Raw genomic sequence first — 14,483 nt, 5'->3', positions numbered from 1 at the left:
GGTTCCCCTCTGAGTGGGCCTATCGGGTAGACTTCCGATAACCCGTTTTTCTCTGGGAATTGTAGTCAGTCAGCGCCTGCTGGGTGTCTGCTCGGGTGGTCTGGGAACTACAATTCCCGGCGGGCTCTGAGATGCCTTGGCTGTAGTTAGTAAGGAGCCGGATGATTGCCTCAGCAGGTGTGAAGCGTGTGCTTTAGTTTCGTGGGAGGCCTGGCATCCCCGAGAGGGAGGGGAAAGGTAACCACTCCTTTGTGGAGGTCGCCAGGGTCATTGTCGTGGATTTGCACAGTCGGCTGGGCGGTGCAATGGCGGTGAGTTTGAGCGGGAAGAGTCCGCAGGGGCCCTGGAGCCGGACTGGCCAGTCTCTAGGGGCTCTCCATGTGCTGTCCTGAAGGGAAAGTCTTTTCTAAAAGAGAGCCACGCTTAAGGCGTGCCTTTCGTAGAGACTTTGCTTTTTCTTGCTAGTTTATGAACCAGGAACTGATGTCTGTTAACTTTACGGAGTACTTGGATATCATATTTGTTATTTCTCTGGAGTTTCTAAAATCGAGGTGGAGAGCCGGGCACGGTGGCCCACGGCTGTAATCCCCGCACTTTGGGAGGCCGAGGCGGGTGGATCATTTGAGGTCAGGAGTTCGAGACCACCCTGGCCAACATGGTGAGACCCCGTTTCTACCAAAAATACAAAAATTAGCCGGGCGTAGTGGTGCGCGCCTGTTAACCCAGCTACTCGGGAGGCTGAGGCAGGAGAATTGCTTGAACCCAGGAGAGGGAGGCTGCTGTGAGCCAAGATCGCGCCACTGCACTCCAGCCTGGGTGACAGAGTGAGACTCCGTCTTAAAAATAAAATAAATAAATAAACAAACAAATAAAGCCGAGGTGGAGAGAGGAGTATGTAAGTTGATTCCTACTTACAGCAAAAAAAAAAAAAAAAAAAAAAATTGAGCTCCTCTTCGTAAAACAGACAAAAATCTCTCTTTTCATAGTGTTTATGTGTGTGGGTAAAATACACTGTGAAATATTGTGTCAGGTGCTGATAAATGCTGTGGGGAAAAAATAGAGCAGGAAAGGGTGCTAGGGAGTGTACGGTGGGGTAGTACAGTTGCAATTTTTAAAAATTTTTTTAAATTTGAGAGATGTTCTCACTCTGTGACCCAGACTGGAATGCAGTGGCGTGATCATGGCTCACTGCAGCCTGGACCTTAGGGCTCAAGCGATCCTCACACCTCAGCCTCCCCACAGCTGGTACTGCAAGCGTGCTCCATTACACCCTGCTAATTTTTTGTATTTTTAGTAGAGACAGGGTTTCGAACTCCTGGGCTCAAGCGATCCTTCTGTCTCAGCCTCCGAAAGTGCTGGGACTACAGGCATGAGCCATCCCGCCTGGTTTTATTTTTTTTTGTTTTTTGTTTGTTTGTTTGTTTTTTTCTTGAGACGGAGCCTTGCCCTGTCGCCAGGCTGGAGTGCAGTGGCGCGATCTCGGCTCACTGCAACCTCCTCCTCCCAGGTTCAAGCGGTTCCTCTGCCTCAACTTCCCGAGTAACTGGGACTACAGGCGCGCGCCATCATGCCCAGTTAAATTTTTTGTATTTTAGTAGAGACAGGGTTTCACCACATTGGCGAGGATGGACTCAATCTCCTGACCTCGTGATCTGCCCGCCTCGGCCTCCCAAAGTGCTGGGATTACAGGCGTGAGCCATGGCGCCTGGCCTGTTGCAATTTTTAAAAGGATGATCAAGCAAGGCTTTGCCAAAAAGGTGGCAAAAACGAGACAAGAGAGCAACCTATGCAACTATAGGAAGGAAGAGATTTCCAGGCAGGGGCAACAGTGTAAGTGAAAAGCAGGGATCCCGGGTAGAAGCCAGGGATGCTTCTAAACATCCTGCAGTGCACAGGACAACCCCTGAAAACAAAGAATTATTTGGCCCAAAGTGTAAGTAGTGCCAAAGTTTAGGAATATAGCCTTTTGTTACCAGTGAGGAAGTTGAGTCTCAGATTGATCAAATGACTTGCTCAAGGTTATACAACAAGTTGGTGTTTGGGCCAATATCAGATTTTATTATACTTGATCTTTGAGGTTTTGAGAAACAAGTTTTTCTGAGAAACAGAAAACTCAAAAGCTTTCTTGCATTTGGCATACTCAGTACAATGAAAAGAAACACATAGTTCTAAGTAATTTGTAAAAGACTTGTTTTCATAGTCTTCTTTACAATGGGTGACATGATCATATTTTTTATTTTTATTTTTATTTTTATTTGAAATGGAGTCTCGCTCTTTCCCAGGCTGGAGTGCAGTGGTGCCTCCCAGGTTCAAGTAATTCTCCCACTTCAGATTCCTGAGTAGCTGGGACTACAGGTGTGCGCCACCACGCGCCGCTAATTTTTGTATTTTTTGGTATAGTTGTGGTTTTTACCATGTTGGCCAGACTGGTCTTGAACGCCTGACCTCAAGTGATCCGCCCACCTTGGCCTCCCAGAGTGCTGGGATTACAGGTGTGAGCCAATGCACCTGGCCATGTTTTTTATTTTTTGAGACAGGGACTCGCTCTATCAACCAGGCTGTAGTGCAGTAGTGCAATCATAGCTCACTGCAGCCAGCCTTGACCTCCTGGGTTCAAGTGATCCTCTGGCCTCAGTGTTCCCATGTCCTGCTCATGGTAATTTTTAGGTAAAAGATATTTGTTACATAACTTCTGTGTCTATGGCATTGTACTTTGTGCTAAGGTGACTATAAACGATTTAAAAGTTCCTGCCTGTTGAGAATTTACAGCCCAACTGCATAAATGTCTTAAGATCATTGGTTGCATTTAACAGAAGTCAACTCAAGTTGGTTAAGGAGGAATTTAGTAATAAAGTGGAAGTTGGCCGAGTGTGATGGCTCAAGCCTGTAATGTCAGCACTTTGGGAAGCCAAGGCTGGTGGATTGCTTGAGCCTAGGAGTTCAAGACCAGCCTAGGCAACATGGTGAAACCCTGTCTCTACAAAAAAATACAAAAACTATCTGGGTATGGTGGTGCATATGCCTGTAGTCCCAGCTATTCAGGAGGCTGAGATGGGAAGATTGATTGAGCCCAGTAGGTCAAGGCTGCAGTGAGCTGGTGCTTGCACCATTATGCTTCAGCCTGGGTGGCAGAGGGAGACCCTCTCTCTCTCACACAAACACACACACATAAATACAGTGAAATTTCATATTACCCATGACCGTAGGGAAGGAGATATGACTAGGCTTCATGAGGCCCTACATACTTTTGCCTTTGTGGGTGGGTCCTTTCCTCTGTAAAAATATTAGAAATTATATTTTACAGACTGGGCTGGGTGGCTCATGCCTGTAATCACAGCACTTTGGGAGGCTGAGATAGGTGGACCACCTGAGGTCAGGAGTTTGAGGCCAGCCTGGCCAACATGGTGAAACCTCGTCTCTACTAAAAATACAAAAATTAGCCAGGTATGGTGGCACGCACCTGTAATCCCAGCTACTCAGGAGGCTGAGGCAGGAGAATTGCTTGAACCCCAGAGATGGAGGTTTCAGTGAGCTGAGATTGGTCTTGCTGTGTTGCCTAGGCTGGAGTGCAGTGGCTCCATCTTGGCTCACTGCAACCACTACCTCTTGGCTTCAAGTAATTCTCCTGTCTTTGCCTCCCGAGTAGCTGAGATTATAGGCGCATGCCAACGCATCCGGCTAATTTTTGTATTTTTAGTAGAAATGGGGTTTCGCCGTATTGGCCAGGCTGGTCTTGAACTCGTAGCCTCAGGTGATCCACCTGCCTCGGCCTCTCAAAGTGCTGGGATTACAGGCATGAGCCACCACACCTGGCCAAAATAATTGTTTTTCTTTTAAAGAGGAAGTCTTTCTATGTTGCCTAGGCTGGTCTCAAACTCCTGGCCTCAAATAATCCTCCCTCTTCAGCCTCCCAAAGTGTTGGGATTGTAGACATGAGGCACTACATCCAGCCAAGTTACTTATTAAGAAGAGGTTTTGAAGTGAGAGGGGGCAGTGGCGTTGATAGTCTAAATGAAGGTGGTTAGTAGCAGGAATGGAAAGGGATGAACAGATGTGCAGGCTTATTATTTCTTAGAAAAGAAAATACCTTATACAATCACTGTTTTATGGAAACTTGAAAAGAGTCCAGGTATTTTTTTTTTTTTTGGTGGGGGGATGGAGTTTCGCTCTTGTTGCCCAGGCTGGAGTGCAATGGTGCGATCTTGGCTCACTGCAACTTCCACCTCCCAGGTTCAAGCGATTCTCCTGCCTCAGCCTCCCAAGTAGCTGGGATTACAGATGCGTGCCACCTTGCCTAGCTAATTTTTGTATTTTTAGTAGAGATGGGGTTTCACCATGTTTTCCAGGCTTGTCTCTAACTCCTGACCTCAGGTGATCCTCTCGCCTCAGTCTCCCAAAGTGCTGGGATTACAGGTGTGAGCCACCGTGTCCAGCCTGTTTTATTTAAATTTCATATGAACCGTTCTTTAACAATTTTGGAGAGAAGTTCTCTATCAGTATCTTTGATATTCATGTATTTTAATTAAATAGAAACATTTGATGACAGTGTTACATTGTAGTATATAATTTTAAAAAAGCATATCAAAGCCTTTTACATATTTCAGTAATTGTTGAACCATTTCTTTGAGGTTTGAGGTACACAGGTCATGATAATCCTAATTTCTTTTTTCCGACGGAGTCTTGCTGTGTCACCCAAGCTGGAGTGCAGTGGTGTGATCTCGGCTCACTGCAGCCTCCGCCTCCCTGGTTCAAGCGATTCTCCTGCCTCAGCCTCCCGAGTTGCTGAGATTACAGGTACCCGCCACCAAGCCCAGCTAATTTTTGTATTTTAGTATAGATGGGTTTTGCCCTGTTGGCCAGGCTGATCTCGAACTCCTGACCTCAAGCAATCCACCCGCCTCGGCCTCCCAAAGTGCTGGGATTACACGCATGAGCCACCGCGCCTGGCTGATAACCCTAATTTTTAATGTTCATTTAAATTTCAAGATAACCATGGAAAAATCAGTCTTTATCAGTGAGCAGCTCAGTTCTGTGAACCCAATTCTTTTTTAAAGCAAGCGTGCTGAAATACAGAGTGGATTATTCTCTTTGTGTCCAATAGGAAAGAAAAGGAACAGCCAAAGTGGACTTTTTGAAGAAGATTGAGAAAGAAATCCAACAGAAATGGGATACTGAGAGAGTGTTTGAGGTCAATGCATCTAATTTAGAGAAACAGACCAGGTGAGTAATAGTTTGTGAAGTTCTGCACATTGTATTTATATATATATATATATATATATATATTTTTTTTTTTTTTTTTTTTTTTGAGACCGAGTCTTGCTCTGTTGCCCAGGCTGGAGTGCAGTGGCGCAATCTCGGCTCACTGCAAGCTCTGCCTCCCGGGTTCATGCCATTCTCCTGCTTCAGCCTCCCGAGCAGCTGGGACTACAGGCGCCCACCACCATGCCCAGCTAATTTTTTGTATTTTTAGTAGAGATGATGTTTCACTGTGTTAGCCAGGGTCGTCTCGATCTTCTGACCTCGTGATCCACCCGCCTCGGCCTCCCAAAGTCCTGGGATTGCAGGCGTGAGCCACCGCACCCGGCCCTGCACATTGTATTTCTAAAACCGTTGGCTTTATAGTACAGAAACAGCTTGGTGGAACCCATAAGGTAGATTGTATTTATAATGCCTGAAACAGGGTGAAGGAGGTGACTTTCACTTTCTGCATATGAATTAGGATCTTTTTTCTTATGGGGTTTGTAAAGATTTTTTTTTCTAAATAAAGTTTCTTTTGTTTTAAAGACTACAGTATTTTAAATATTTAGACAAAGAAGGATGTTTTGAGATTTTTTTTCTTTGCTGACTGATAAAACGAAATTATTCTATTAGACTCATAGACGATTATTATCTCCAAAGACAGAAAATGTAAATTTTTATGTTTTTTCTTTACAAGTAAACCTAATGCTTATAAAAGTATAAATGTTGAAGATATTATTTCATAAATACTGCATTGCCTTGATACTAAAATAATACTGATTTAAAGACAAACATAGATCATGACATGATATTTGGGAAAATCAAAAACAAAATAACTCCCCCAAACATTGCCTCAATAAATGTATGCATCAATTATAAGATATATCCCAGATTCATATATGTTGAGATGTAAGAAAATGTGCTTTTTCAGATTGAAGAAATACGGTTATAATAACAACAATAATAGTAAGTTAACATTGAACACTTACTGTGTCCTAGCAAATGTGCTAGCAAATTTTTTTACATGTATATTCTTATTTAATCTTCTTTTTCTTTCTTTCTTTTTTTTTTTTTTTTTGAGCAGTCTTGCTCTGTCATCAGGCTGGAGTGCAGTGGCGCCATCTTGGCTCACTGCAACCCCCAACTCCCTGGTTCAAGCGATTCTCCTGCCTCAGCCTCCTTAGTAGCTGGGATTACAGGCACGTGCCACCATGCCCAGCTAATTTTTGTATTTTTAGTAGAGACGGGGTTTTACCATGTTGGCCAGGATGGTCTCGATTTCCTGACCTCGTGATCCGCCCGCCTCAGCCTCCCAAAGTGCCGGGATTACAGGCATGAGCCACTGTGCCTAGCCTTTTTCTTTCTTTCTTTTTTTGGACAAAGTCTTGCTGTGTCATTCAAGCTGGAGTGCAGTGGCACAGTCATAGCTCACTGTAACTTCAAACTCCTGAGCTCTAGCAATCCTTCTTCCTCGGCCTTCCGAGTAGCTGGGACTACAGGCATGCACCACCATGCCTGGCTAATTTGTTTTTTCTTAGAGACAGGGTCTTGCTATGTTGCCCAGGCTGGTCTCAAACTCCTGGCTTCAAGTGATCCTTCTGCCTTGGCCTCTCAAAGCTCTTAAGATTATAAGACATGAGCCATCACTCCCGGCCTCATTAATTTTTTTTTTTTTTTTGAGACGGAGTCTTGCTCTGTCACCCAGGCTGGAGTGCAGTGGCGCAATCTCGGCGCGCGGCAAGCTCCGCCTCCTGGGTTCACGCCATTCTCCTGCTTCAGCCTCCTGAGTAGCTGGGACTACAGGCGGCCGCCACCACGCCCGGCTAATTTTTTTGTATTTTTAGTAGAGATGGGGTTTCATTGTGGTCTCGATCTCCTGACCTCGTGATCTGCCCGCCTCGGCCTCCCAAAATGCTGGGATTACAGGCGTGAGCCACTGCGCCCGGCAATTTTTTTTTTTTTTTTGAGGTGGAGTCTTGCTCTCTTGCCTAGGCTGGGTGCAGTGGCACGATCTCGGCTCACTGCAACCTCTGCCTCCCGGGTTCAATGATTTTTCTGCCTCAGCCTCCCCAGTAGCTGGGATTACAGGTGCATGCCACCACGCCTGGCTAATTTTTAATTTTTATTTTTAATAGAGACGGGGTTTTGCCATGTTGGCCAGTCTGGTGTCAAACTCAAATGATCCGCCTGCCTCGGACTCCCAAAGTGCTGGGATTACACGCGTGAGCCACTGCGCCCAGCCATAATCTTTTTTTTTTTTTTTTTTTTAATTTGGAGACAGAGTCTGTGGTGTCAGATGGAGCGAGCCTCTGTCACCCAGACTGGAGTTCAGTTGTGTGATCTCAGCTCACTGCAATCTCTGTCTCCTGGGCTCAGGTGATCCTCTCACCTCAGCCTCCTGAGTAGGTGGGACTGTAGGCGCACGCCACCACACCCAGGTAATTTTTCTATTTTTAGTAGAAATGGGGTCTTGTTATGTTGCTGAGGCTGGTCCCAACTCCTGGGCTCAAGTGATCTGCCCACCCCAGCCTCCCAAAGTGCTGGGATTATAGGCATGGGCCACTGCGCCCAGCATTTAAAAAATTTCTTTTGTAGAAATGAAGTTTTGCTGTCTTGCCCAGGCTAGTCTTGAACTCCTGGGCTCAAGTAATCCTCCCACTTTTGCCTCCCAAAGTGTTGGGATTACAGGTTTGAGCCACCATGCCTGGCCTTAATCTTCTCAATATACTTTAAGGTTAACAGCTTTTAAAATTTCTCTTTTACAGCTGAGGAAACTGAGGCACAGAGAGGCTAAGTAACCAGTTCAAGGTTACATCACTGGGAATTGACTGGGCCTGGGCTTGTTTTTAGGACTTTCTGATTCAAAAGTCTTTTTTCCTTGCTTATTAAGCTATATTCTAATGGAGATATATATATATATATTTGAGACAGAGTTTCGCTGTTGTTGCCCAGGCTGGAGTGCAATGGGGTGATCTCGGCTCACCGCAACCTCCGACTCCCGGGTTCAGGCGATTCTCCTGCTTCAGCCTCCCCTGTAGCTGGCGTTACAGGCATGCGCCACCACGCATAGCTAATTTTGTATTTTTACTAGAGACGGGTTTTCTCCACGTTAGGCTAGTCTTGAAATCCCAACCTCAGGTGATCCGCCCGCCTCCGCCTCCCAAAGTGCTGGGATTAGAGGTGTGAGCCACCAGGCCCCAGCTTTTTTTTTTTTTTTTTTTTTAAGAGAAAAAGAAATTGCTGTAATATAGTCTCTGGTGTTATACTTGAAGCTATAATTTGAAGCTTCTATTTTCTTCTAGAGGTTTGGTTAACTTTAAGGTAATTTAAAATAATTACAAGTGAACTGAAAAAGCTGCTTTGTTTAGTGAAAGAGAATTAACTATAGGTGTATGCAGTAACACTGCAGAAAGTAATATAATGTCAAGTGAAGAAGGCAAATTGCAGAAGTCTATATGAAGTTTGCCTTTTTTTTGTATAAAACTCACAAGTGAGTGAAACTAAATGATAAATAGTTTAAGGGTGCTGGCAAGTGTGCAAACTATTCAAAAACAAGGGAACGGTAAAAGCAAATTTCAGAATGTTGGTTATCTCTTGTGGGACAGTAGAGAGGAAACAGGTAGTTTCAGTGGGTTCATAAGTCAGATGGTGTGTTTACAAGTGTTCATTTTATTATGCTTCATAACACAGTATGTATGTTAGATATTCTTCATAAGAAAAAAGAATACAGACCAAGCATGGTGGCTCATGAGCTCATGCTCATGGTGGTTCTTATATTGAGAACCCTGTCTTTACAAAAGCAACTAAAAAATTAAAAAAAAAAAAAGATTTAAAGGATGCTTTTAAAGTGAATCTACCACATATCAAGTAATATTGAGGATGTTTTATATTACCTGAGGGACTTTGAATTGCTTTATATATATATCTAGTATCTAGTGAAAACAAATCTCATTTATTCGGTAAAAAATTAGCCTAGGTTCATAAGGGTATTAAAGAATTTTTTTTTTTTTTGAGATGGAGTCTCACTTTCGCCCAGGCTGGAGTGCAGTGGCATGATCTCAGCTCATTGCAACCTCTGCCTCTCAGGTTCAATGATCAGGCGATTCTTGATTCTCATGCCTCAACCACTAGAGTAGCTGGGATTATCAGCGCACGCCATCACGCCCGGCTAGTTTTTAGTAGAGACAGGGTTTCACCATGTTGCCCAGGCTGGTCTTGAACTCCTGGCCTCAAGCAGTCCACCAGCCTTGGCCTCCCAAAGTGTTGGGATTACAGGTGTGAGCCACTGCGCCTGACCTAGTATATTATCTTTACTCAAGTATTTTAGCTCAAATTAAACCTCTAGTATTCGTTACAAGGCTATTTAATTCTTAATAGCAACCTATCAATGTCTTATTTCTTGTAAATCTAAAGTAATTTTCAATTTTAGAGAGTTTTAAATTTCTAGATTTATAAATTTACTTTTAAATATTTTTTAAATAACTAAACTTAGTTATTTATATCAAGCATTTCCTTCACCCCACTTCCTTATTGTAAAAGGAACTTAACATTTATTCTTCTGTACTTTCTTTTTTATACTGTTGTTTTGCAGCAAGGGCAAGTATTTTGTAACCTTCCCATATCCATATATGAATGGACGCCTTCATTTGGGACACACGTTTTCTTTATCCAAATGTGAGGTAATGTTTCCCTATGTTTGCTATAATGGGGAGGAAGGTTTTTAACGAATATTGTTTTGAAGAAAATGGCAGCTATAGAATTTATTATTTCCTGTTAAGAGAACTTAAAATTCCTTAAAGCATAATTTTTATATTTAAGTAGTTTATTTTTATTTTTATTTATTTATTTTTGAGATGGAGTCTTGCTTTGTCACCAGGCTGGAGTGCAGTGGTGTGATCTCAGCTCACTGCAACCTCTGCCTCCTGGGTTCAAGTGATTCTCCTGCCTCAGCCTCCCAAGTAGCTGGGACTACAGGCACGCACCACCACGCCCAGCTAATTTTTGTATTTTTAGTAGACACGGGATTTCACCATATTGGCCAGGATGGTCTCAAACTCTTGACCTTGTGATCCACCAGCCTCGGCCTCTGAAAGTGCTGGGATTATAGGCGTGAGCCACTGTGCCTGGCCCATTTAAGTAATTTAATTTTTATATTTAATTTTTATGTGCCTTATGTGTATGTGTGCAAGGGTCTGGGCATGTATGCATATTCAAAAGTAATTCCTAGGTTGGTGAGTTTTGGAATGCCTAAAATCTAACTGGCATTCCAAAGGAGGATGTAAAGAAGAAAACTAATTTTTTTGTGTGAAAAGTTCACATTTTGTATTTGTCTGGCATTTAAATTTGCAATTTAAATTTAATTTTATTTCTGTAGTTTGCTGTAGGGTACCAGCGATTGAAAGGAAAATGTTGTCTGTTTCCCTTTGGCCTGCACTGTACTGGAATGCCTATTAAGGTAAGATTGCTAATAGGATTGGTTTCTACTCTTTTTAGTTGGAGCAAATAGTAATACCCAATTCAAGAGCTTGAAAGGATTTTTAAGTATTGCTGCATTAAAGTATGAAATGAGTTGAATTTATTATAGTGAAAATTAATTTAAAAATAAACAACATTTGAAGAAGTGCTTAAATAAAGGGCATCCATTATGGTCTAAGTGATTACTAAGTGATTTTAATGTCTTTTGGTTACCTTGTGTATTTATGTCTGTATTACAGTTAGGTAATAACTGATTCTGTTTTACTAAAAAGAAAAATGTACAGCCATTGTGCACTTGTGACATATGTAAGATGCCGGCATAAAATAATAAACAGTTGTATTGTATTTTGATCATTTTTGCAAATATCTTCATTTGTCATAAGTTTGTATTAGAAATAATTCTCAATGAAGAATAGGAAAGAAAACTAGAGGTGAAAGGATTCCTTTATATAATAGGATTAGGAAATTTAAATCCTATTTCTTTTTATTCTCCAACATTTTATTTTATTTTACTTTATTTTATTTTTTTTTTGAGACGGAGTTTTGCTTTTGTGATCCAGGCTGCAGTGCAATGGTGTGATCTTGGCTAACTGCAACCTCCTTCTCCTGGGTTCAAGCGATTCTCCTGCCTCAATCTCCCGAGTAGCTGGGATTACAGGCACCCGCCACCATACCTGGCTAATTTTTGTATTTTTAGTAGAGACGAGGTTTCACCTGTTGGCTAGGCTGTTCTGGAACTCCTGACCTCAGTTGATCCACCCACCTCGGCCTTCCAAAGTGCTGGGATTACAAGCGTGAGCCACCATGCCCGGCCTTCTGCAACCTTTTATTTTAAAGAATGTCAATCCTACAGAAAAAATGGAATGGTAGTACAATGAACACCCTCCACCCTTCACCTGTAGTTACAAAGTCTTAACGTTTGCCATATTTGTTTTAGTTCTGTCTTTTAGCACACATGCATGCATGCGTGCTTTTCTCTTTCTTTTACTTCTTTTTTTTTTTTTTTTTTTTCTGAGTTGGAGTCTTGCTCTGTCGCCCAGGCTGGAGTGCAGTGTTGTACTTTTAGTACAGACGGGGTTTCACCATGTTGGCCAGGCTGGTTTCAAACTCCTGACCTCAGGTAATCTGCCCACCTCGGCCTCCCAAAGTGCTGGGATTACAGGCATGAGCCACCACGCCTAGCCCTTCTCTCTCTCTTTTTCTGTGAACTTTTTGAAAGAAAGTTGCAGATATCATGACGTGTCATTGCTAAATACTTCAGCATGTATTCTAAGAACAAGGGCATTCTTCTACATTATCAGAGTCCTGTTATCCCCTCCAAGAAATTCAACATTGATGTTATATTATCGTCTTCATCTAATCTGTAGTCAAATTTCTGTAGACTCAAAATGTCCTTTCCATTTGTTTCCCCCCGCCCTTTTTTTTTTTGAGACGGAATCTTGCTCTGTCACTCAGTCTGGAGTGCAGTGGTGAGATCTTGGCTTGCTGCAACCTCTGCCTCCCAAGTTCAAGGGATTCTCTTGCCTCAGCCTCCTGAATATCTGGGATTACAGGTGCCTGCTACCATGCCTGGCTAATGTTTTTTGTATTTTTAGTGTAAACAGGGTTTCACCATGTTGGGCAGGCTGGTCTCGAACTCCTGACCTTAGGTGATCCGCCTGCCTTGGCTTCCCACAGTGCTGAGATTACAGGCTTGAGCCACTATGCCCTGCTGTTTTTCACTTTTTATTTTGTGGAGCACACATTGCATGTAGTTATCCATTCTTTTCACTATCTTTTAGTTGTTTTTCGTGATATTGATGTTTTTGAAGTCTAAGCTAGTTATTTTGTAGAATGTCCTATGATATGAGTTTTCTGATTGTTTTTTCATGATTAGGGTTGGGCTAAATATTTTGACAAGAATACTTCATTGTTGAGGTATTAAGTTACCATTGTATCACCTCAAAAGCATATAAAATGGTAATTTGTCCCATTTAGTGAAATTAAGTTAATCCTGCCAGGTTTCCTCATTCTAAAGGTGACTTTTCCTCCTATAAAATTAAAAAGTAAGGCCAGACATGGTGGCTCACGCCTGTAATCCCAGCACTTTGGGAGGCCAAGGCAGGAGGATCACATGAGGTCAGGAGTTCAAAACCAGCCTGGCCAACGTGGTGAAACCCCATCTCTACTGAAAATACAAAAATTAGCCGGGCGTGGTGGCAGGCGCCTGTAATTCCAGCTACTTCGGAGGCTATGTCAGGAGAATCGCTTGAACCCGGAAAGTAGAGGTTGCAGTGAGCTGAAACTGCGCCATTGCACTCCAGCCTGGGCAACAAGAGTAAAATTCCATCTCAAAAAAAAAAAAAGAAAGAAATTAAAAAGTAATCTATAGGATAACACTTTGAGAGCCTCTGAATATCGTGTTACTCAATAACCCTGGTTTTATCATCCTTTAATCATCCTTGCCTGTTTTTATTATTCTATTAGTGGTTGAAAATCTTCTGAATAGAAGAGCCTTTTCCATTTAAAAAATTTTTACTTCTGTATTTCTTATTTTTCTCATAACTTTAACAGTGTTTACTTGGTGTCATCTTTGTTTTTGACAGTGGACTCATTGTGGTATAATTGATAAGAGCTAGAGTGGAAAGTCCAAGGTTAAGTCTGTAACTTTGCTAGCTGTATGACCTTGGGTAAATCACTTCATCTCTGTTTGTTTTCTGACTTAAAGCCTATCCTATCTACTTGGTAGGCTTGTGATGATAACTAATAGAGTATATGTGACAGTAATCTATCTTTCTTTCTTTCTTGCTGGTGGGATTTTATTTTTGTTTTTATTTATTTTTTATTATTATACTTTAAGTTCTGGGGTACATGTGCACAATGTGCAGCTTTGTTACATGTGTATACATGTGCCATATTGGTGTGCTGCACCCATTAACTCGTCATTTACATTAGGTATATCTCCTAATGCTATCCCTCCCCCCTCCTGACAGTAATCTTTAAATTGAGAAACAATGTTATTAATGTTATCCAAAATGATAACACATTATGTTTCCTACATCTTTATATATCTAATATATATGGTATATAGTATACTATATTGAATATTCTGAGTGTTGAATAAATGCTTTTGAGTAAATTAGGTAAAATACTACTTTATAAATTAGTGAATTTTGAGGTACATGATTTATACCTTTTTTTAATTTAATTTTATTTTTTGGAGACATGGGACTCATTCTTGCTTTGTTGCCCAGGCTAGAGTGCAGTGATGGGATCTCGGCTCACTGCACCCTCTGCCTCTTGGTTTTAAGCGATCCTGTCACCTCAACCTCCCAAGTAGCTGGGATTACAGGCGTGTGCTACCACACCCAGCTAATTTTTATATTTAATGGAGACATCATGTTGGCCAGGCTGGTCTCGAACTCCTGACAAGTGATCTGCCTGCCTCAGCCTCCCAAGGTGCTGGGATTATAGGCGTGAGCCACTGCTCCCAGCCTCCGTTTCAGTTTTCTGTAGTGGAGCCACATATGTATCAATATATTGCAAAAAACTTCAGAGTCAATTTTAGTTGGCAATAAAAACAGTAAAAAACTGAAATTGTGTCTACCTTGATTTTGAACTTCATTATCTCTAATATTCGTTGTAGGCATGTGCTGATAAGTTGAAAAGAGAAATAGAGCTGTATGGTTGCCCCCCTGATTTTCCAGATGAAGAAGAGGAAGAGGAAGAAACCAGTGTTAAAACAGAAGATATAATAATTAAGGATAAAGCTAAAGGAAAAAAGGTTTGAT

At 42.1% G+C, this 14,483-nt stretch overlaps 1 protein-coding gene across 2 annotated transcripts in view; it reads left to right on the top strand.

Moving 5' to 3' along the window:
- The window catches only part of LARS1 (leucyl-tRNA synthetase 1), a 68,706-nt gene continuing 54,223 nt past the window's right edge, over positions 1-14,483 (top strand). Inside the window, exons 1-5 of one of the 2 annotated variants that reach the window (XM_001157096.7) lie at positions 1-311; positions 5,102-5,220; positions 9,830-9,917; positions 10,613-10,693; positions 14,339-14,476. In XM_001157096.7, the coding sequence (XP_001157096.2) occupies positions 306-311; positions 5,102-5,220; positions 9,830-9,917; positions 10,613-10,693; positions 14,339-14,476 (432 nt within the window). In that variant the 5' untranslated portion in view covers positions 1-305. Of the gene's footprint in view, positions 312-3,759; positions 4,795-5,101; positions 5,221-9,829; positions 9,918-10,612; positions 10,694-14,338; positions 14,477-14,483 lie in introns of those variants that run through there. The other variant, XM_016953996.4, reaches the window with a different exon arrangement.

The sequence above is a fragment of the Pan troglodytes genome, chromosome 4 (assembly GCF_028858775.2).
Source record: "Pan troglodytes isolate AG18354 chromosome 4, NHGRI_mPanTro3-v2.0_pri, whole genome shotgun sequence".
Classification (NCBI taxonomy): Eukaryota; Metazoa; Chordata; class Mammalia; order Primates; family Hominidae; genus Pan; species Pan troglodytes.
Note: the sequence above shows the minus strand (reverse complement) of the source record. Positions and strands in the feature narration are given on the sequence as shown.